Source organism: Trichomycterus rosablanca, chromosome 6 (assembly GCF_030014385.1).
Source record: "Trichomycterus rosablanca isolate fTriRos1 chromosome 6, fTriRos1.hap1, whole genome shotgun sequence".
NCBI classification, from domain to species: Eukaryota; Metazoa; Chordata; class Actinopteri; order Siluriformes; family Trichomycteridae; genus Trichomycterus; species Trichomycterus rosablanca.
This window is the reverse complement of record NC_085993.1, coordinates 38,062,532-38,087,264: the sequence shown is the minus strand read 5'-3', so window position 1 is coordinate 38,087,264 and position 24,733 is coordinate 38,062,532. Positions and strand designations below refer to the sequence as shown.

Here is a 24,733-nt window from a genome sequence, read left to right as displayed (position 1 = left end):
GACGAGTCAAATGCTAGGCTAATCACAACTGCCAAAATTGAGGGGATGTCCATTTATACTGGTCAGTTAAACTTTGAATAATTATTAGTCTGTTTAATGTCATTACTGGTATTATTCTCAACCCCCAAGTTAAAACCCTGAATGGATGGACGTAGATAGATAGATAGATAGATAGATAGATAGATAGATAGATAGATAGATAGATAGATAGATAGATAGATAGATAGATAGATAGATAGATAGATAGATAGATAGATAGATAGATAGATAGATAGATAGAGATAGATAGATCAGAGTTATTTTTCAATGGCTGAATCCTGCAGAGTGCAGTAAAGTAAAGTGTTAATATGAAGATGTAATTGATGAGGAGTGAAGAAACACCATGCTGTGTCCACTGCAGTGTTAATTACCATCAAACTAGTTTCATCCCGTCTGCTCATCTTCCTCTCCTACCTTATGAATGACTGTGTTTATGCTTATCAATCTGCTACACACCAGCTGTGTAGCAGTTTTACTGGCAGTATACCGACCATATTTTTATTTATTAGGATTTTAATTTCCGCTGCTGGGGGATTCCCGATTGCAGTCGATGTGGGTATATTGCTGCTCACACCTCCTCCGACCCAAGTGCAGCCTTTAGCGTAACCCTTTTTCACCCATGCATTCTGCACAGGCACCTCTCTATCTGCCAATCAGAGTCCTTACACAATGTTTGAAGACCTCACCCACATAATCCAGTCGTCCAGCCCTAGCAGAACCGTGTCAGCTGCAGGCACTGCCAATTATGCCCGCTAGATGGCGCCCAGCCGACCGGTGGTAAGGCCGAGTTTTGAAACGAGGAGTTCAGAATCTCGGCACTGATGTGCTAGGCGCCACCTTTAACACACAATTGTGAATATTTGGCAGGCTTTTTGTATCCCAACATTTCTTATGCAGCAGTTTGTTCATGCACGGCTTTTAGATAAATATTTATAGAAATTATACCAGTCACAGCATTTGCATTCATTCAAATTGGAAAGAAATGAGTCAGCATCGCTGGCATATTTAAACAGCTTTTTCATGAGTATTTAAAAACAGTTTGTTATTCTATTTATTACAGGCCATATAATATTTAGGACTTGCTGATATCATTTGTTGTTACTAATGTGTGCTCAATATTTGCAGTCTTTAAGCAGCACCTACTCACAATTATGCCATGTTGTCTAACTTTTACATATTACCATTACAAATTGCTATTTTACTATAACAATTTTAATCGGTTTTATGAGCAGAGTGAAATAACAGAATTCCATGTTGCATTATATGTGCTAAATAGCATGTGGGTGGTGCTAAACTCAGTTTCACATTGACTGGCAGTGTAAAGCAAATGTGGTAACACAGCATTGGCCTGAAAATAATTTACTTGTGGTTACAGTTGGATGTAAAATATAATTTCTTCCAGATTTTATACCCATCAGTGCTAATAGACACAAGACTTTCCTCCAAGCCAGTTTGAATCTAGGACTGACTGGCCTACATGTGACCTGATGAGCTCATGTAGAGTCACTTCCTGTTATTATGTAATGCTGCCTGTATTGTGAGCTGGATTGGGAAAAACCTGCTCTACATGTACACATTATAATAATTTTGTGTACACTGGAGATGGTCAGCAACAGCCATTAACATCTGCTGTGTTAATAAATGGAGTAAACAATGGAGTAAGCCGTAAACAAACTAAAACATGCAACCAACTGGAGTTTAAGTGCTTATATGAGAAAGAGATAAAGAGAGGTAACAATTAAACAACAATTTTAATACCCACTCGCATTTAAAACGTATGTAAACCCCAAGTTATTTTTATCTCACAAAACTCTGTTTAATTCCCACATGCAGATTCATGCACACGTTTACTCATGAATTATGTAGAACAGTCCTACATACACTATATCTATCAAAATTAGTTTAAAATATTAATGTTTGTTTATCTGCTGTGTTTCCTCTTGGCAAAACAAGCCCATTATCAGAATAATTCACTGCTGATTCTTTCATAAATTCATTATAATTCAAACACACTAAATTTGCATATCTTTCTCATTATGAATTGACAATATGTAATTAGAGATTAACAGAGTCATTGTTTTTTTTTTTTTTTTTTTTTTTTTTTTTTTTTCAGTCATATTTTATGGCTTGTCAGCTGGGTGTCTGATGGGATACATGTCACAGCAGTGTATTTTTACCTTTTAAGCAAAGCAGCCCTGGAACATTACAGTACAAACACCATGTTTGACTTAATATGATGTTCTTATGATGAAGTACAGTAAAAGTACCTTTGACTCCTTAGTGAACCGGATATTATTCTAAAAGTCATGGGGTCGTGTAGATGTTGCATGTCAGCAGTGGTTTGAACCTTGCAACTCTCCCATGGATGCTATTTTCGGCCAGTGTTATTGTTGAATTGTGTACATTGACCTTAACTGAAGCAAGTGAGAACTAGATGTTTGTCTATGTTCTATTTGGTAAGCCGGCCAATCTTGGGAAGGTTCAGCACAGTTCCATTTTTCTCCTTTTGTCAAGAATGGCTCTTACTGTGGTTCGCTGGGGTCTCAGACCCTTAGCAATTATTTTGCAACTTTTTCCAGGCTGGTAGATTTCTGACAGATGATTTTGTTTCGTATCTGTATCACTTCATAGAATGTGGTATCATGTGGTGCTTTCTGAGACCCTTTAGCCTGCCTCACACTGCAAGACAAGTTCTATTTAAGTGATGTTTAGATTAAGGAAATCTTTCATTAAATGAAATAATTATTTAAAATAGCATTTTGTGTTTACTTGGGGTTTCTTTGTCTAATATTTAAAGTAGTAGTGATCTGAAGTAAGTAGTTTGCATAGCCCTGTGGGTTTTTACATGAGTAAGTTTCAGCCTGCATTATGCATGTATTATCTTGCAAAACTAAGCGTTGTGTTATAATTATGTCCTCGAGTAACATTACTGTACAGATATAGAAGAGCTACATATCCTAATAACATTTTAAAAGTGCTTATTAATTCAGCCCGATGTCTCTTTGTGGTGTTAGTGTTTAATCACTTACTGTATTTCATTTAACCAGTAATATACTGACTTATATTAGCTAGTAAATGACCATGAGAGTTTATTTTACATTTCAACTGGCAATGTTAAGATTTTGGGTTGGTAATTAAAATTAAGAAGGCTTAAGGCAAACACTGTTGGGCCCTTGAGCAAAAAAACAATGATCCTTAGCTTTTTGGATGGCATCTTGTCCCAATACTAATTCATTCTGGATAAAAGCCCCTGCCAAATAAATACATGACATGTAACAGTGAATACTGTTTTGTTTTCATAGATTTTTCACTGGTGCTATACTATTTTCTCAAGTACAATGTATATGTGTATACGAATATCCATGTGTTCATCTAAAGTAACAATAATTGATTTACAGATTGCGATTGACAGTATTGACAGCAACCCAGCTGTACTGGATGACCTGTATCTGACTTGTGCTTTTACATGACTGGATTACATTAGTGCATTATCAAATGTTCTGTACATATTCTAGGTGTGAATCCCTAATACACTCACAAGTCAGGCTCGTCCTTTTATGCGTCTTGCTTTCCAAGTGTGCATGTTTATAAAGCCATAAATGGCAGGTAGGCGTCTCTCCCTGCCCTTAGGGCACACGCTCGGGTGGGGCTCCGCAAGTATTTCAACAACCCTCCGGTTCGCTTCTGCACTGGAGCATTAGACACTGTATGATCTTTCATTTATGACTTCTGAAATCTGCTCCATATTTAAGAGAAATCTAGCATTGCTAGATCTCTCCGAACTGGAGGAATATTCAGATTGGTTTCAGGCAAAGCACACAATCTGTTAAAATGCATGAGTGGACGTGGCTGTCATCTTTAAAATCAATTCCCATTCTGTCTGTTCGTCCCATCCCCCCCATCATCCAGCACTTTTTAAGGAAAACAGAGCCAGCTGCTTGAGCCTAAGGGGGAAAGACCTGAGCGAGGGAGAGAAAAGAGGTCAAAATTGTAAAGAAAGCAGGAGTGCAGGAATCCAAGGTACACAACGGAGACTACGTGCCCCGTGTCTGCGCCCTGTTATGGGATCTTAAACCAGGTTAAAGTGCAACACGGCAGCGAGACTGCGGGTTAAACCAGCATACTGTCATGCACATGAGGTTAAACGAGACTATTGGCAAATGAGTGTGACTGACAGATAGGAGTGTGGATGGAACAACAGTTTTTTAGCACCTGCCCCCTTCACTCAAAAGGCAGGAGAGAGTTATGGGTGACAGCTGGAGGGGAGGACAACAAAGCGCTTTCTTTCTTTCCATCCTCTGTTCCCCTTCCCCCATTTCACCCAATTTCTCCCCTCCTTCTTCACCCTGAGCCATTTGCCGGGGTCGATCAAGAGAAGTCTGGGCCTTTCTGTCAACGTGGCCCAGTATAGAGCCAACTGCAACACCTACACTTAAGCTAATAACGTTAACAGTCTGACTATATACATTGAATTAAGTCAGTGCATTATGGACGGACTATTAAAATACTTGGGTTTTAAGTGTACAGAGGGTTGCATATTTTACATACAATAGTGAAATTAATTGTAGTACAAATGACACTTTCCACATTAAGAATGCTATTACTCAGCTACAAAGCTACAAATTCATGTATTAATTCCAGAATATATTTGAGCAACTGTGCATATTAATAAATGTTTTATGTATTAATTTAGATTGTTTGCATATTATGATGCATTTGTTTTACATTTAAAGCACAAAACAATAGCTGACACTATATACTATGCTATAGGCCTATAAATGCAGCAAAAAGCTTTTGTTATATGTACTGGCTTAAAGGTTCTATGAGTAGTATTGGTCAAAACACAATAAATTGACTAATTTCTATTGTTTTTTAAACCATTTATACTTAAATGCAAAACTTCCCTAAACAAACATTATTAAATGCATGAAAATAATAAGGATTGATGGGGTTTTGCTTGGCTTGTATATGGTTGTATGGTTGCTACAAATGAAATCTACATACAGCACCTTATATTTGCATTTGACAAGCTTAGTCAATTTAAATGTAGATCGATTACACCTTACATGTAACACTCCAGTTTCCTGTTCTATAGAAACTTTCTGAAAGTGTCCTGCAGGGAGTAACGCATGTGCATTCAGGTTGAGGCATATAGAAATGTGGGCTAAACACACGAGCTGTCATCATGGTAATAACAGCGCTGTGTAACAGATCCCATTCCAAGCAAACATACAGTGTAGTGTAAGCAAGTATCTAAAAAAAACAAAAAAACAACAACAAATCAGCCGGCATGTGGACGGACGACTTACCGACAATATGTTAGGATAATACAGTCCCATCATCGTATTCGGACTGGGACCAGATGGCTCCTTCTTCCTTCTCCCTTATCTCTGGCTTCCTGAGCCAGTCCTGGTCACATTCAAAATCTCCCTCGTTCAGTCACCTCCTCTCAATCTATTTCCGTGTCGCGCCCCCTCCCCACCTCTCGGTTTTCTGTAGATCCCTCTCAGTTAGGCTTTCTTGCTGTGTGTCGTCGCTGACTCTTCCCTGCCTGTTCATCTCTAATTCTGTCTCTCTTCCTGCCCGTGTCTTCCATCTCTCCTCCCCTCGGCCTAATACCATTTGTTCGCTCGTCCCTCCCTCTGACTCTAAGTCCCTCCTCCTCTCGTTGCCCTAGGTCATACCTGCAAACTTTTCCCCTCTGTGGCTGTCCTGTGGCCCCCTACAACAGCTGTCCTACCACTCCCTGCACCTTTTGCTCTTTTATCATCAGAGTAACAAATGTGGGCTTGTTTGCACCCCTGGGACCAAGGAAAATGTAGAGAAATACGACAGTGCACGACCTCTGAGATTCTTGATGCATATAATATCTTACAATATTCATCCCCTCTTGTCCCATAAAAGCTGGTCACAATTTAAGATTTGTATCAATCTGAGTATAAACTTTTCATAATTCTTAAGTATTTACCCCCAGTTATAAGACACTTCTTGCTTAAGACATCTTCACTCACAATAACAGCGAGTAGTCAGTTTGAAAAGTAATTTGCAGAAAATTGCTTCATGACACTGTCCAATTTTGCACAATGTCACGTAGCAATTTTCTGCCAGTTTAGTCAAGGAGCAATGATGAGGAGTAATTACAGATTATCAATAGGATTAAGGTAAGGACCTTAACTGGGCCACTTAAAACATCAGGTTTTGGTATTAAATGCAGCAGCTGAGCTTTGGATCATTATTATATTAAGATCTGTCTAATCTTCATTTATTGTTTTGACGCTCCTGACCAAAATGCCAGTCCCTACTGCTAGAAAGCAACCAAAATAGTAAAAATTACTAAATTCACAGGAAAATGTGCTTAATTTCACAGACCTAGTATTTGAAAAATCACAGATTTTTAAAGAAAAGTGCCACATTTCATGGCAGTCATTAAATTAGTCATAAATGAATGATAGAATAAATTTAAGCTACAATACACAGCACAGCCTACCTTAATAGTTGAATGTAAACCTTGAACATCCAGCAATAGTACTAGGCTCCATGTTTAAATATACCCCCCCATGTGTCTACAGAAATTGGTTGAGAGTTTTCCAAACTCAGCTGCTTTTAACTGATTGCTAACTGAATTGCCGTAGGATTGCTAGTGTAACAGACTTTTCTGTGCTGTAGTGTGCTACCAATGTTTGATGTATGGGTTTACGTATTTAGTGCATTTTGTCCCTAGGGATTCAATAATCAATAGAAAACTGTGCTTCTCTACACATATGATCATCTCTGTTCTGTGCCTCAAAAGAACAAACCAGTAAAGTATTATGCTTCCAATAGTTTGTCCATGTACAGTTTATTTCTTACTTTGTAAACTCAACAAACTCTAAAGATGCTCTGTGACACTAGGACCGCCTTGTAGTGCAAATTAACCAGTAAACGTAAGACACTTGAATGCTATGCAAATGAAATACTTTAAATCGTTAAACACAAACCTTACATTTTGAATAACAGCAAATTGCATATTACACTTGAAAAGACTTATTTTACAGTCTGTGACGCGATTTCCACAGCCGTGAATTAGATAAAGCCTTAATAATATACAATATAATATGATATAATTGGTTGTCCTAAAGTCAAAGTGGGGGGTCGAATTGTTTCTTTGTGTGTATAGGGATTTGGGTGTTGTTTGCATGACTGTGAGGGTGTAGAGTGTAATTGATTTTCCATATCTTATATGGTGTTTTTAAGTCATTAAGCTTTCTTTAGGGGGGGCTAAGGTGAAGATTTCCTTGTTTGTATTATAGAATTTTGTTGTGGTGTTTATCTTTGGCGGTGCTACTAACATCATTTGTTGTTGATTCTTAACATCATTTCAGCTGCTATGACTTGTCATGTCTGATATCATATAATAGGTTTAATATAATATACAATATAACAATGTAATATAAGTTCTCTCTTTAAAAATTAAAGTGGGGGGTCGATTTGTTTCTTTACTTGTGTGTATAGGGATTATGGTGTTGTTTGTATGACTGAGGGTGTAGAGTTTAATTGATTTTCCATATCTTATATGGTGTTTTTAAGTCCTTGAGCTTCCAGGAATTTAAGCTGTTTCTTTGGGGGGGGCTGAGGTGAAGATTTCTTTGTAATTGTTTGTATTGTAGAATTTTGTTCTGGTGTTGTTTATCTTTGATAGTGCTACTAACATCATTTGTTGTTGATTCCTAACATCATTTCAGCTCCTATGGGTATTATTATGGCTGATATAATAGATTAAATATAATATATAATATAACAGTGTAATTAATCATAGGTTTTGTCTTCAAAAATCAAAGTGGGGGTGAAATTGTTCTTTACTTGTGTGTATAGGGATTGGGGTGTTTGTGTGACTGTAAGGGCGAAAAGTTTAATTGATTTTTCATAACTATATGACATTTTTAAGTCTTTCTTACATTTCTAAAAATGTAAGCAATGGGGGGGGGGTGAGGTGAAGATAATTGTTACATGTAACTTTGATTCTTAACATCATTTCAGCTGCATTGGCCTTTATCATGGCTGATATGATATAAAAGCTTTGATGTAGTATATAATATACCAGGTTTGTTTTTGAAAATCAAAGTGGGGGTCGATTTGTTTCTTTAGTTGTGTGCAGAGGGATTAGGGTTTTGTTCGTGTGACTGCGAGGATGCACAGTATAATTGATTTTCCATATATGATATAGTGTTTTTAAGTCCTTGAGATCCAAGTATTTGAGCAGTTTTTTTCTTTTTTCTTGGGGGGGCTGAGGCAAAGATTTCCTTGTAGTTGTTTGTATAGTAGAATTTAGTTCTGGTGTTGTTATCTTTTGGCATGCATAGAGGATGTGTTTGACAGAGGTTACACGTAACTTATAAGATTTACACTAAGCATAATGCTAAGAATTCAAGTCAATTCAAGCTGCACTTTAGTATCAACAAAATAGGTTGTGAGCAATAGTGTCAAAGAAGCAGCATGACCTAGGCAGTGTGGCTGTAGTTTTAACACTTTCTCCAGATCTATACTTTCGTATGATTACATTTCCATGTATTTTTGTTTCCAATGGATTTTAACATTAATTGGTCGTGTGTACAGCCTATAACGTACCGTAAGTTGTAAGTAAACCAACTAAAATATGACTCTTGCTTTTTATTTAAGCAGAATGCGCCATTTTATAGCTAGACACACAAATTTCACTACATTCAAACGTGTAATCTGAGACAATGCTTTTGCCTTGTATTCTCTTCTGAAAGCATTATCCTCTGTTGACAATAGCCATGTCTATACCCATCCTCACTAGCTAATGGAGTGCTTTGCTAATGGAATCGTAGGATGCCGGTCAGTGTTCACAGTTAATGGATCACCAGAACATGAGAAGGCTAATGATATGAATTTCCTTTTATCATGCGATGACCCATGCGATGACCCACCACAGCCCTAATACATTGGGAGTATGTACATACAGCTCCCTTGAGATCATTGACAAGCTCCTCCCGTGTAATTCTGGGCTGACCTCACCTTTCTCAGAATCATTCTTACCCCACCAGGTGAGATCTTGCATGGAGCTCCAGAGCGAGGGTGATTGACCGTGATCTTGTATTTCTTCCATTTTCGAATTATCGCACCAACAGTGGTCTCTTTCTCACCAAGCTTCTTGCTGATGGTCTTGTAGCCCATTCCAGCCTTGTGCAGGTCTACAATCTTGTCCCTGACGTCCTTTGATAGCTCTTTGGTCTTGTCCATGGTGGTCGAGTGATTTGAATGGAAGAAACTGATTCTGTGACAGGAGTCTTTTATACAGGGACAGGACTAATTTGTGTGCCTCATGGGCACATAACCGGTCTGTGGGGGTCAGAATTCTTGCTGGTTGGTAGGGGATCAAATACTTATTTCCCTTAATTAAATACAAATTAATTTATAACTTTTATTTAATGTTTTTTTTCTGGATTTTTTGTTGATATTCTGTCTCTCTCTGTTAAAATAAACCTTCCATAAAAATTATAGACTGTTTAAGTCTTTGTAAGGGGGTAAACTTACAAAATCAGCAGGGGATCAAATACTTATTTTCCTCACTGTAGCATCCACAATGCCCAATCCCTGTTATTTTAATCCGATTTTTAAGACTAGCCAGCTGTGCTACTCTGAAGGACAGGAGTTAAACAGATGGTACTAACTGGATAAAGGAAGGGATAGAGGGATTAGTGAGCAAGAGAAAGCAGGATAAAACTGGGATGATACCAGGATTATCTGCAGTAACTGAACAATCTGATAATGCGTCCAAACACTGCCGCACCGGCGTCAATAATGACGCTGACATATGTTGCAGAGGGTCGAACATTCAGGCTTATGAGCGCTCCAATGCTAAATTACACACATTACTTTGGATTTTCTGAATATCAAGCAAAATTTACCGGAATAAAATGGACAATCCATAGTCTAGTGGTTGAGGTACTGGACTAGTAAGCAGAAGATCGCTGGTTCAAGCCCCATCTTTTAGATTGCTGCTGTTGGGCCCTTAAGCAAAGACCTTAACCCCTAGTTTCTCAGACTGTATACTGTATTAAGAGACAGTAGAAGCCTGGCGGTTAAGGCACTGGACTAGTAATCAGAAGGTCGCTGGTTCAAGGTTGTCACTGTTGGCCCTTGAGCAAGGCCCTTAACCCTAAATTGCTTAGGATGTATGCTGCATGCTAAATGCTGAAAATGTACACGTCAAAATATAAATAAAACAGCCGAAATCAATACTTTGGCAGTGTGGTAAGTTTGTGGCATGGCCTTTTAATTTCCCTATGAGTGTTCATGACTGGCTACAGTTGCTGACTTCTCTGTACCAATATAAATAGTACAACAGTCTTCAACGATTATGCTGAGCCATTAGCATGTCAAATAAGCCTTCAGAAAGCTCTGTTCAGATCTCAAAACGTGAATCACATATTTTCACAAGTCAGGACTGTTACCCGAAGCTATTTCCAAGCAACTTTAAACACTAGGGAGAAGCATTTAGGGAAAATAACAATTTAAAATTTACCTAAATACTTTCCATCATTAAAAAGTAAAAGCATTCAACATGATTACAAAAGCACTACAGAACAGCATTTTCCTAATAGCATAATTTATCCTTAAAGTAAAACCCTAAATCAAATAAAAGCTGGGGAAATGCACATTAATAAATGCAGTGTTCCTTACATTTACATTTGGACTATTATTTGATTGCAGACAGTTTAACTGCAAGACATTTCCGGCCTGCAAGACATTTCAATCAAAGTTGGGACTAGGGCAATTTAGGGCTAATAATGTGATGTTTTTAAAACAAAAGCTAAATACTGATGTGATTTTAAACATCATGATTTGAAACAAAAGCAGTATCGACGAAAGGCTGAGGGTTTGAGAAGCAAAGATGGACAGAGGTTCTCCAGTTTGTCAACGAATGCATGAGAAACAGTGTACATCAACACGCCCAGGTGGCACAGCAGGATATTCCGCAAGCACACCAACACAGATTCTGAACTCCTCGGTTTGAAACTCGGCGTTGCCACCAGTCACCGGTGGGCTGGATGGCATTTAGCGGGCATAATTGGCAGTGCCAGCAGGGAGGGATGACCGGACTATGTGGGCGGGGTCTTCAAACGCTGTGTAAGGACCCTGATTGGCGGACAGAGGCTCCTGTGCAGAGTGCATGGGTGGAAAAGGGTTCCGTTAAGGGCTGCGCGCGGGTCGGAGGAGGCGTGAGCAGCAATATACCCTCCTCAAGTGCAAAAAATCAGGGATCCCCAGCAGTGGAAGACAAATTGACTACACTTAATTGGGAGAAAATGGGAGAAAATGCATGATTGGAAAGAAATTGGCTTATTTTTCACTCCAACCCAATTTTTATTTGCATTTCCCATACTGCCCCAACTTTCTGATCTGGGGTTTAGAGATTTTTAGAGATGAATGATGTGAATGCTACAATCAGCATCATATTAGTTACTAAAATTAATAAACAGGCCAGACTAGATGCAGTCAAATGCAATTGTTTTTAATTACTATACATTGTGGCTGTTTGTTATGTCAGTATATTACGGATAAGAGCTACAAAAGATTCGACTTTGGATACACCACACCTTAGCTGTGCTTTCAGCATTTAAACAGAGGCGAGTCAGAATGTCAGCTGTATCTGTTCAAGCCCTAATAAAGCTGACATTTCACATTCTACAGCAAGTTTGAACAAGAGCTTCAAGAATAAACCATCAGCTTATAAACACCAGAAGTTCATCACTCATTCACTGAACAGCCACACAAGCTCACCAGTTACTTTGTATAAGATGTCGGTACCGGAATAATCCCTTCTTTAGCCTTTTGATGAACCAGTCTAAAACTGGAAACTGGTTAAATGAATTGCCTCCCTTTTAAAACAGGAACACAGTGTAACAAGTCGCAGTGAATGTACCACTAGAGGGAGTGTGCCAATAAGTTAAACATACCAGTTCACCACTTCCTGATTTTCTTGTATTAAAAATATTTACACAATATAGCTTAAGAGTAAACCATTAATTAAAACTCATTGAAATTCATTGAAACTTGTTGTGATTGCTAACTTGCAAACCTCAGATTATCTACAACATGTAATTTATAACTGATTTGAAAAAAATAAATAAATTACAAAACAGTTTAGTAACATGGACAGCAGTGTATACTCTATACTCAGTGTGGGTCTGGATTCTTGAATGCAAAGAGCTGAAAGCATCTGACCCTGAGACCACCTGGTTCATCTATGAAGGCATGCAGGTTTTGACAGGTGGCGCAATTCTACCAAAACAATACGAGAAGAAAAAGCCTCTGATATCTACACGGGCTGTGCAGTCAGATAATTTTTTAATTATTATGACCTAAAGCTCAGTTCAAGTAATTCAGGATGTTTTCTCTTACCTGACTAGATGAGGGGTATCCGTGGAAGGCCATGTTCAATGGATCATTGTTCTAAAAGGAAACATGAATCATCATTAGCATAGTGTTTGTTTAAATATATTTTAACATTTTAACACATAGTAATAAATCTAATCTTCATAATTACTGTAAAATAAAGCTGCAATTTGGTAAACAATTAAGTTCAGGGCGACATAGTCGAAGCCGGATTTTTTTTCAAGACAACCCAATCTCCCTATCATTTCCAATATCCGATTGTAAATCTGATCAAGGCTGTCAGTTGTTGAAATGAATATAAATAAATGATAACCGACAGCATTAATTAAACAATGACTTCTTTGTCAGTTATCAGCTAACCTGTTAACATCTCTAGTTCTGAACAATTAGAGCTCCAGGCTGCTCTTGGACACACTGCTGAAGAAGCATATCACAACACTACCACCACACACATGCTCACCTCTCACTCATCCCTTTAACAATCCTGACCTAACCCTCCCCTGGCTCTCTTCATCTTGACCAGAGTCCGTCACATACACCCCTTTGTGTATCACGACTGCTGGGAGAGTGCGAGTCAGAGCCATTTCAGATGAATCATCGGGACAAGTCAAGGTCTTCCCAGTAAAATCATTGTTCTCCCACTGCTATAAAAAACTAAAAGCACTAGCTCATCATTGATCACTCTTACATCCTGACCAGGATTGTGGTGGCCACAGTACCACTGTATTTATGTACAAGTTCATCACAGGCCCAAAGATTCCCTCAATCATAAATGTGAGCAAAATTAAAGTGATCAGTTTGCCTTTTGCGTGTTTTGGGAGGGGTGGAGGACACTGGAATATCTGGAGAAAAAAACTCCTCAAATCATTAGAAACACAAACACAAACACACACACAAACACACACCTAGGTGACTTCAAGCAGCCAAATTCAGACTGTGGCCTGAGGCAAGGAACAAACCCAGATCCTCAAGACTCACTGAGCGGTGCAACACCCACACTACCACCCTTGACTGACGATGATTTAAATATAATGGCACAAGAATTACCTTATAATAGAAGAGAATAGAATACCTTCATGTGTCATATATACATATACAGGTGTACAGTACAACAAAATTCTTTCTTCGAGTACCCCAGCCTAATTGAAAGCTGGGGTATGGCGCCCCTGGAGCAGAGAGGTTTAAGGGCCGTGCTCAAGGGCCCAACAGTGGCTGCATGGCAGAGTTGGAATTCGAACTCTCAACCTTTAAGTTGATAGTCCTGCTTTATAACCTGCCTGCGTTTAAGCTTTAGGTCACAAACCGTTGGGCGGACATTCTCCTTCAGGATTTTGACAGCTGAATTCATGATTCCATCAATTGTGACAAGTTGTTTAGACCCTGCAGAAGCAAAACTACCATCCAGGGGCAAACAGTTCTAGATACTAGGCAACCACTGGCTATGTAATGTTAGTGCTTATATATTTATGCCCATCACTGTATAAAATTTTATAATTGTGTGACTTCATAATTAATTGCAGTCTTGAATAATCATAATTAACCAGAATTATCTCAAGTAATTGTGAATAGGTGATTGTGTCAAGATGTGACTGGTAATTTCTGGTAAATTTTTAGGAAATTAAGGACCTGGTGTGGAGATAAAACACTTTGCTTTGAGTCATCATGTTCTCAGGCTTCACCTTGTTTATTTATGGGACAGAGGTAGCCTACTGGGTAGAGTTTTAGGCTATCAATCAAAAGAGATGAGTTTGAATCCGAGGTCTGCCATTTAGCCACTGTTGGGTCCTTGAGCCACAACCCTCTCTTCTCCAGAGGTGCATTGTCTTATTACCCCTTAACAAGACCTGATCAATAAAGGTATCAAACAAGGCGAGTGAAACAAAGTGAGACATCACTAAAGCGTGGATTAACAGTACAGAGTTATCTTTTAAATTAATCCAAAAAAATCATCAACTACAAAGGATTTCCTTCAGCACTGATTTGTATCTCACAGCTTTTATTCACTCTCCTCCTTCAGCACTCCCACACCCATTACTTGCTATTGATTATGTAACCTGATCCCAGATCAGCCCAAACCATGCAAGATCCCATGACTGGTCCATATTTGCTGTGGGTATGGGCCTGGCACAATGTCACAAAAGCACTTCTTCTTATTAAAAGATTCATTGCGTTTAAGTGGAGTAGTGGAACTCAAGTAATTTACAACCTGAATCCTGCTGGATCAGATCCTTTGGTGGCTCATAAAGCCTTTAACTGCAGGGTCACCAGAGCTGCAGATCCAAGTCTGTCAGTGAGCGTGTGGCTCGGCAGGCGTGCTCACGTCCTTAATTGTACCACAATGGGCGCTAATCAGATTATTGCTGCCCTGAGCGCCAAACTGTGTGAGCGATTCCCCCTATCATTCACTCCAGCGGAGCTATTGTTTACATGTTAAAACAACAAGGACAGAAAAAGTGTCAGACAAAGGGATGCAAGAGTTTAAACAATTGCAGCCAAACTACAGAGAGCAATATCCTGCTAAAAATAAATAACACTATGTTCCAACTCAGTTAGCCAAATTATGTTATGCTAATTATTCTAACATTGTAATGTTCAGGGGTTTATGGGTTCCAATTTAGGATCCAACAGACTGCCAGGAATGAGTTACACTCATCCTAACTGTGATCAATACACACTCACCAGCACATTATTAGGTAAAACCCCTAAACCATATTAATCAATAAAAGGAATCACCCATCAATTCTCAACTGACGCAACTGATGTTTGGGTAGGGAACCATTTTCTATGTACTGGCCAATATTGTGAAGCCAGCAGCATCATGTCATTGAAAAGCATCCACTTATACTTCCACATAGTCACCTTCTGATGCTTGATCCCAGTGTCGTACCACCTTTTTAATGCCATCAGCAAAATATGTTTTTGGTTGAGCGCATAGCCACTGATGCACCACTGCTTTCACATCATCATTACATGATCAATTACTCCTCCCGCCCTCACCGTTTCCAATGAAAATATAAGCGTGGAAACTTTTTGAAGATACCTCGTAGTTGTACACCCATAACAAGTGTTAACATTGTGGCTGTTTCTAAAATAAGGCCAGTAAGTTCAAACAGTATTTAAAAAAGTCCCAGGTGGCACAGCGGGATAATACGCTAGCGCACCAGCGCTGGGATTCTGAACTCACAAGTTTAAACCAAAGTTCTACTACCGGTCAGCTGGCCGGCCCCTATGGGGCATAATTGGCAATGCCTGCAGCAGACAAAATTGGCCATTTAAAGTCTGCTGGGATGGTAAAAAGAACGAACTAAGGACCTTGGTTAGTAGCCCAACAACACTTTTGGGACCAACAGCAATGCAACCTCTGTTGGTTGGTTGATGGTGCCTGCACAGAAACTGGAAATAATGGAGAGCACCGTTTGACTGCCAATACAAAATACTGATTTCTGTGTGAACCCCCCGTTTTGTGCTGGTGAAAAGAAGTGGTTGGCTACTACATGTATGTTTATATTTACAAAAAAAAAATAAGTTCTACAATAACAAACAAAACAAAATCTTTTCTTTGTATTTTTGTCAGTTAAATAAAGATTCATAAAAATTAACAACTCACAGATTCTTGCATTTACTGCCTTTTAAAATCCCCAACTCCTCCAGAAATGAAGTCTGTATATATACAAATACGTTTTAAGGTCATTTTTAGTAACCCTGTTCTTCTGGACAACAGGGACGCCAATTCATCACACACTTACACGTTATCTTAATCACTCACATCCAGGAAAGAAAAACAGAATAAACAAAGAAACCTCAATAAGAAGAGGCTGCCGTACTCCTGCCATACTTCATACAAGAAGCAACTATTAAAATACATGGTGCTTTGCATCGTCAAGCCACCCTGTGTTTTTCTATCTTTAGTAAAATGTAGTGGTGCAACAGAAATATCTTTTGCAAAATTGCAAAACACACTCGTGGCTTTTGAGCAGTGATTCTGCAAGATGATTCAAATTGGTGAGAGGGTCAAATTTGGGCTTGAGAATTAATTGGGTAAAAATTGGGTGGTGCACGGCAAACACAATTGCCCGTCCTTAAGGGAGGGACGGTCAGACAGGGTTTTTTCTCACTGCTGCTGCAACGTGTGATCTTTGGGAGTGATCCAGGTGCCTGGGGAAGTTACATGGAGCTTAGTGTGGCTATCCGTATGCAAGAGGGCTCTGTGTGGGAACCCAATGCCAGCAGGTGATTAGTGGCTGCAAATTTGACATGGATGGTGCATGGGGTAATCTGTTGATCTGTCTGTCCTTAATCAGGATTCACAATCGGGAATGGGATCGGGGATGACTATACTGGGAATTAAATGGGGGAAACCTAAAAAAAAAACATCTGAATAAACAGTTGTTTGTACTTTTCCAATACCAATACATCCTTCCTATAGTATTAACCTGTTCCATGTGATCCAAAAAACAAAACAAACCTTGTATGTTTGGCGTGTGAATGGGCTGTGAAATAATAGACAGCATTGTGTTTAACAGTTACCTATTAGAGAGCAAAAGATCAAGTTAATGTTTGTTTTAGATAATCAAACTCCTGCACTCGCCAACACTTCCCTGTAAGACTGAATCCCAGTCTGGACTATCCAGAAAATCTATCACTTTCGCACTTTCTAGAGATAATCCCTAATCTGAAGAGATTATTTGCAGATAATCCTGTAAATCTTGTTCCTATTACCGACTGGACAGGAAGGGTTGTGGTTCTCCAAAAGTCAAAGTCAGAACTAGAGTGCCGTCTGATTTCGGAACAGCTATTTGAGACATTGCGGTGGTGTAAGAACCAGCAGGGTGCACACAGTTGCTTCTGGCCGTCCGTTTTTAGGATTCACAAGCCAATTAAAGAACAGAGGAGGGGCCACGTGACTAGAAATGGTGTCAGTTTTTCCTTGGCCGCATGGTTTCTATTACTAGCTCTCCGTCCAGTTTTATAAACAGCTGTTCGCGCTCGTTTCTCGCCTGTACTCTGGCCGCTCTGTTGGAACCAATGTTCCTCTGTGTGGATCCCCTGAGGGAACACACAGCACTCGCACATCACCCACTGAGCGCTGTGTACTGTCCGGAGAGAGTGGGAACAGCGATAACATTAGAGGGAAGAGCTGCTTATTCCAAAGTTTAGCAAATATTAAATTCACTATTTTATTTTTTCTACACTGGTGCAACAACACTAAAGAATTCAGTTGAACTTAAACGTAACTTTATTGGCATAAAATATGGACATTCGTATTGCCAAAGCTTAGTTACATATTTGGGAAACTTATACACCAATCAACCATAACATTAAAACCACCTCCTTGTTTCTACACTCACTGTCCATTTTATCAGCTCCACTTACCATATAGGAGCACTATGTAGTTCTACAATTACTGACTGTAGCCCATCTGTTTCTCTGCATGCTCTGTTAGCCCCCTTTCATGCTGTTTTTCAATGGTCAGGACTCTCCCAGGACCACTACAGAGTAGGTATTATTTGGGTGGTGGATCATTCTCAGCACTGCAGTGACAATGACATGGTGGTGGTGTGTTAGTGTGTGTTGTGCTGGTATGAGTGGATAAGACACAGCAATGCTGATGGAGTTTTTAAACACCTCACTTTCACCGCTGGACTGAAAATATTCCACCAACCAAAAGAAAAACAGCCAACTGCGCCCTGTGGGCAGCGTCCTGTGACCACTGATAGGTCTAGAAGATGACCAACTCAAACAGTAGCAATAGATAAGTGATCGTCTCTGACTTTACATCTACAAGGTGGACCAACTAGGTAGGAGTGTCTAATAGAGTGGACAGTGAGTGGACACGGTATTTAAAAACTCCAGCAGCGCTGCTGTGTCTGATCCACTCATACCAGCACAACACACACTAACACACCACCACCATATCAGTGTCCCTGCAGTGCTGAGAATGATCCACCACCCAAATAATACCTGCTCTGTGGTGGTCCTGACCATTGAAGAACAGCATGAAAGGGGGCTAACAAAGCATGCAAAGAAACAGACTACAGTCAGTAATTGTAGAACTACAAAGTGCTTCTATATGGTAAGTGGAGCTAATAAAATGGACAATGTGTGTAGAAACCAGGAGGTTTTAATGTTATGGCTGATCAGTGTACAATAAATTACCAACTCCATCACAATTGACCTGAAAATGACATAGAAGTTCTCAAAATGCACCAAACAAAACTCAATATGTTAATAACCTGTGATAAACCCCAGTCAGAATGTGAGAAGTAAAGTTTTTATGCTTCATAACTGAGTCAGTAGAGCAAAATGTGATGAGGTGAAGAGAAAACAAAAGGGACACATCTGGTAACCATGTATTTGTAATGAGGGAAGAAAGAAAAAAGGGATGGAGAGATTTGAGACATGGAATGTCTTGGAGACTCACCAGACAGAGCGGCGGGGGGAGGATAAGAGGCCGAGAAAAACAAAGTGGGGAAGGTAGAGAGGTAGGGGTAGAGAAAAGGAAATGAAGAGAGGTTAAGGTTTAAAAAAGTGAAAGAGGAGTAGAGAGAAGTAGAGAAAAAGGGGTAAAGATAAAAAGTGGAAAGAGAAATACGGATTAGAGAAAGTAGGAGAGAGGTAGAGAGCCTGTCAGAAAAATTGAGAGTAAGAAAGGAGAGAGAGCAGGAGAGAGAGAGTGGGGGAGGGTGGGTGATGAAGAACAGAGACTGTGAGTCATACATAAGCAGAGGCATGTACTTAATTTCTTTCAGGATCTGAGAACTCCTCTCAAACTGTCCGTGTATATACAGTATATTGTATGTGTATATGTATGTGTGTGTGTGTGTATATATATATATATATATATATATATATATATATATATATATATATATATATACAGTGTATCACAAAAGTGAGTACACCCCTCACATTTCTGCAGATATTTAAGTATATCTTTTCATGGGACAACACTGACAAAATGACACTTTGACACAATGAAAAGTAGTCTGTGTGCAGCTTATATAACAGTGTAAATTTATTCTTCCCTCAAAATAACTCAATATACAGCCATTAATGTCTAAACCACCGGCAACAAAAGTGAGTACACCCCTAAGAGACTACACCCCTAAATGTCCAAATTGAGCACTGCTTGTCATTTTTCCTCCAAAATGTCATGTGACTCGTTAGTGTTACTAGGTCTCAGGTGTGCATAGGGAGCAGGTGTGTTCAATTTAGTAGTACAGCTCTCACACTCTCTCATACTGGTCACTGAAAGTTCCAACATGGCACCTCATGGCAAAGAACTCTCTGAGGATCTTAAAAGATGAATTGTTGTGCTACATGAAGATGGCCAAGGCTACAAGAAGATTGCCAACACCCTGAAACTGAGCTGCAGCACAGTGGCCAAGATCATCCAGCGTTTTAAAAGAGCAGGGTCCACTCAGAACAGACCTCGCGTTGGTCGTCCAAAGAAGCTGAGTGCACGTGCTCAGCGTCACATCCAACCGCTGTCTTTGAAAGATAGGCGCAGGAGTGCTGTCAGCATTGCTGCAGAGATTGAAAAGGTGGGGGGTCAGCCTGTCAGTGCTCAGACCATACGCCGCACACTACATCAAATTGGTCTGCATGGCTGTCACCCCAGAAGGAAGCCTCTTCTGAAGTCTCTACACAAGAAAGCCCGCAAACAGTTTGCTGAAGACATGTCAACAAAGGACATGGATTACTGGAACCATGTCCTATGGTCTGATGAGACCAAGATTAATTTGTTTGGTTCAGATGGTCTCAAGCATGTGTGGCGGCAATCAGGTGAGGAGTACAAAGATAAGTGTGTCATGCCTACAGTCAAGCATGGTGGTGGGAATGCCATGGTCTGGGGCTGCATGAGTGCAGCAGGTGTTGGGGAGTTACATTTCATTGAGGGACACATGAACTCCAATATGTACTGTGAAATACTGAAGCAGAGCATGATCCCCTCCCTCCGGAAACTGGGTCGCAGGGCAGTGTTCCAGCATGATAATGACCCCAAACACACCTCTAAGACGACCACTGCTTTATTGAAGAGGCTGAGGGTAAAGGTGATGGACTGGCCAAGCATGTCTCCAGACCTAAACCCAATAGAACATCTTTGGGGCATCCTCAAGCGGAAGGTGGAGGAGCGAAAAGTCTCGAATATTCGCCAGCTCCGTGATGTCGTCATGGAGGAGTGGAAAAGCATTCCAGTGGCAACCTGTGAAGCTCTGGTAAACTCCATGCCCAGGAGAGTTAAGGCAGTTCTGGGAAATAATGGTGGCCACACAAAATATTGACACTTCAGGAACTTTCACTAAGGGGTGTACTCACTTTTGTTGCCGGTGGTTTAGACATTAATGGCTGTATATTGAGTTATTTTGAGGGAAGAATAAATTTACACTGTTATATAAGCTGCACACAGACTACTTTTCATTGTGTCAAAGTGTCATTTTGTCAGTGTTGTCCCATGAAAAGATATACTTAAATATCTGCAGAAATGTGAGGGGTGTACTCACTTTTGTGATACACTGTATATATATGTATGGTCATCTTCTAGACCTTCATCAGTGGTCACAGGACACTGCCCATGGGGCACTCATACCAGCACAACACACACTAACACACCACCATGTGAGAATGATCCACCACCCAAATAATACCTACTCTGTGGTGGTCCTGTGGGGGTCCTGACCATTGAAGAACAGGGTGAAAGCAGGTTAAAAAAGTATGTCGAGAAACAGATGGACTAGTCAGTAATTGTAGAACTACAAAGTGCTTCTATATGGTAAGTGGAGCAGATAAAATGGAAAGTGATTGTAGAAACAAGGAGGTGGTTTTAATGTTATGGCTGATCGGTGTATATTTGTCCCATCACTAACAGAAGAGCACATTTTGGCTTGAGTAAATTAACAAATATGCAGATTAATGGGTGGAAAAAAAACATTCAACTATTTTTTTCTGGGTTAAACATAAGAGTCCTAAAATTCACAAGAAAAATTGTTTTAAAATTACAGATTTCATGGATTTTTAAAGAAAAGTGCCACATTTCACGACACTCATTAAATTACACTCATAAATTAAATGATAGAATAAATGGAAGCTACAACACACAGCACACCCTACCTCACTGGTTGAATGCAAACCTAGAACATCCAGCAACAGTCTCAAAGACGAAAGTTCTTGTCCGTAATTTGACACCTCCCTCCCGTGTCCACAGAATCATTGGGGAGTTTTCCAAACTTAGCTACCCGAGTCGTGTTTCTAGCTGCTTTACATGTTGACATCTTGACCATTTAGCTAATTGCTATCTGAACTGCCGTAGGATTGCTAGGACCGCCTCATAGTGTAAATTATTCAGTAAACATAAAGCACTTGAATTATAGGCGAATAAAAAATGTTAAATTGCTTAACACAAATCTTTATTTTGAATTTCACAGCAAATTGCATATTACACGGGAAAAGGCTTGTTTCATGGTCCATGGCGCCCTGAATTAGGTGGGGCCTTAGTTACACATAAATACACTTTACATCTTAGGTTATTTATTTATTCCACTTTAACATCTGCTTTATTTTACTTTGGTGGTGGTCGTACCCAAAAACACTGGGTGCAAAGCAGGAACAGTCTCTGAAGAAAACATAATTACCCATTTAAATAAGCCAATCTGCAAACTAATATTTTGGGAGGTGGGGCAAACCAGGAATGAGTACCTAAATAAAACGGCTCTAAACCCGTGCTACCTGCTGTGCCAGCATGTCACTCACTTCTACATGATGTAAAATGTATTTGATGGACGTGTATAAAAATCGTACACTGTAATAATCAACAAATGCTGTCACTTGAGTACCTGGTTCTCATGCCAAGCTCTACCAATGATTGATTGAATTTATACGTAATTGAATTTAATTCAACTCTACAATAATGTAATGTAATAATCCCAGCTGGGCAGATGTGTGCCAGAAATGCTGTGCAAGGTCTGTTTGTAGATAGGTGAAACCCAGATTGGGATAAGGGAAATGTACATGGCATCTAAAGCATACAGCATTACATTTGCCTAGACTGGTGGCCTCCTGCTTTCTAGCTTGAACTCAGCCTTCCTGTACCCAGGTAAAAAGAAACCTAGGAAGGGTAGAAAAAAAGAGAGTAAGAATAGACTGCAAGTTAACAGATGGTAAAAGCGAGGGAGCACGAATGGAGGAAAAGGAAAAGGGAATATGATCGGGTGAGATGGAGGTCCCCAGTAAAATGGTACAAGATGAGAAGGGGCACTTGAGAGAACAAGAGCTGTGTGTATTAGAGAAGTGTGGACGGCTTTGTGTTTACTGTGTTTTCCAGATTTTTTCCTTGAGTGGTTCATGTGCAAACTAAGTTTACTCTTTCTGGGTGTTACATAAACAGATCCACGACTTTACATCAACTCCCTCTTCTAATCTGTGTTTACAATCAATGAATCATTCTGCTATTTTGGCAAAAATCTTGTATTACTATAGATTTTAGAGCATATTGTGGGTTTTATCAGGCAAGAATCTTGTATTACTATGTTTTTTAGTGCATTGTAGGTGTTATATAGCAAGAATATTGTATTACTATGTGTTTAAGAGCATATTATGAGTTTTATCAGACAAAAATCTTGTATTACTATGTGTTTTATAGCATATTGTGGGTTTTATCAGGCAAGAATTTTGTATTACTGTGTGTTTTAGAGCATATTATGAGCTATATCTGGCAGGAATATTGTATTACTATACGTTTTAGAGCATACTATGGGTTTTATCTAGCAATAATATTGTATTACTATATGGTCTAGAGCATACTGTGGTTTTAAATAGCAAAATATTGTATTACTATATGTTTTAGAGCATATTGTGGGTTTTATCAGGCAAAAATACAGTATTAATATGTGTTTTAGAGCATATTATGGGTTTTATCAGGCAATAATATTGTATTATTATACGTTTTAGAGCATATTGTGGGTTTTACCAGGCATAAATAATATGTTACTATGTGTTTTGGAGCATATTGTGGGTTTTATAAGGCAAGAATCTTGTATTACTATATGTTTTACAGCATATTGTGGGTTTTATCAGGCTAAAATATTGTATTACTATGTGTTTTTGAGCATATTGTGGGTTTTATCAGGCAATAAAATTGTATTCGTTTTCATTACTCAAGACAGAAAAAGAACTGTATACGTTCGGAAGAAAACCATGTTAAAGGTGGCGTGAAATGGTGAAATTGTCACAGATAACAGGTAGCTGTCTGTATATTAGCACATTATTATTATTAATATTATGCTTTTTTCTTTTTTAATGTTGTATTTTTTTATTGATTTTTAACTTTTAGAAGTGGTGGTGCAATATATCCACACAGTACTTTACTGTATTTTCATATACTGAATGTGCATCAAAAATCAGCACGGCCATTAAAAATATTAAAAGCTACTTTTTACACACAGCAAGTTAAGAATAGGTGATCTATTCGCAGTGACTCATGCTAATACTGACAATGGCTGGGCTTTTACAAAATGCATTACGTGGCTCACTAAGACTTCAACACACTGCTCACTTTCGGAACTCGTAGCTTCTTTAATATAGTCGTTTTATTTGTACTTTTTTATTTATAAGCCAACCTTACAAAAATGTTGGGTGACATCATACACTGTAAAAATCTTTCCATGTATAGTGAAAATGTTCTACCATTTCACCCAACGCCATAGCATAGTCTAGCTGGCTGCATATCTTCTCATTTTAATGAGTAAAGTGCTGAAAGGATGCATTGTGCCAAATTCCACTCAACTTCTAAAGCATATAAACACACTGCACACTCCTAAATACCCTTCTAGGAAAGAGCTTACTCAAAGTAATGAGCTTACAGGTCCTATTACAAACCCATTAAAAAGGATTGTACACTTTTGGGCCTGTGGCAGGAGGACGAGCCAACATACCATTAAGCACACAGAGTAAAAAGCAACGTGGACATCTGTTAGTGTATTTATGGTAGTCATGCTGCACTAACAATTATGGTTAAAGTGCAGCGAGATTAAGCTTCAGGATTTCATTCATTGGACATATGTAATAAAAAATTTAACAAAATGCAATGTAAATGTAAATAAAATTGATGCATTGTGTTTAACTAGTGCTTCTTTACTTTTCCTGCCATTGATCTGCCAGAAAGAAGAAAGTTTTACAGCCAAATGGCACTTGTGTTAAATTCCTTTCCTACTTACGTATACACACTTCTTACACTGATGGTCTGAACTGCCCAACATTAGTTTGAATTCCACTAAATAACAGTACAATGCCATCAACA

The 24,733-nt window shown here is 39.1% G+C and overlaps 1 protein-coding gene across 5 annotated transcripts in view; it reads right to left on the bottom strand.

Annotated features, from left to right (window-relative positions):
• The window catches only part of rbfox2 (RNA binding fox-1 homolog 2), an 80,161-nt gene that overhangs the window by 40,377 nt on the left and 15,051 nt on the right, over nucleotides 1–24,733 (bottom strand). For 4 of the 5 annotated variants that reach the window (XM_062997795.1, XM_062997796.1, XM_062997797.1 and 1 more), the window contains exon 2: nucleotides 12,445–12,495. In XM_062997795.1, the coding sequence (XP_062853865.1) occupies nucleotides 12,445–12,495 (51 nt within the window). Of the gene's footprint in view, nucleotides 1–5,348; nucleotides 5,620–12,444; nucleotides 12,496–24,733 lie in introns of those variants that run through there. The other variant, XM_062997799.1, reaches the window with a different exon arrangement.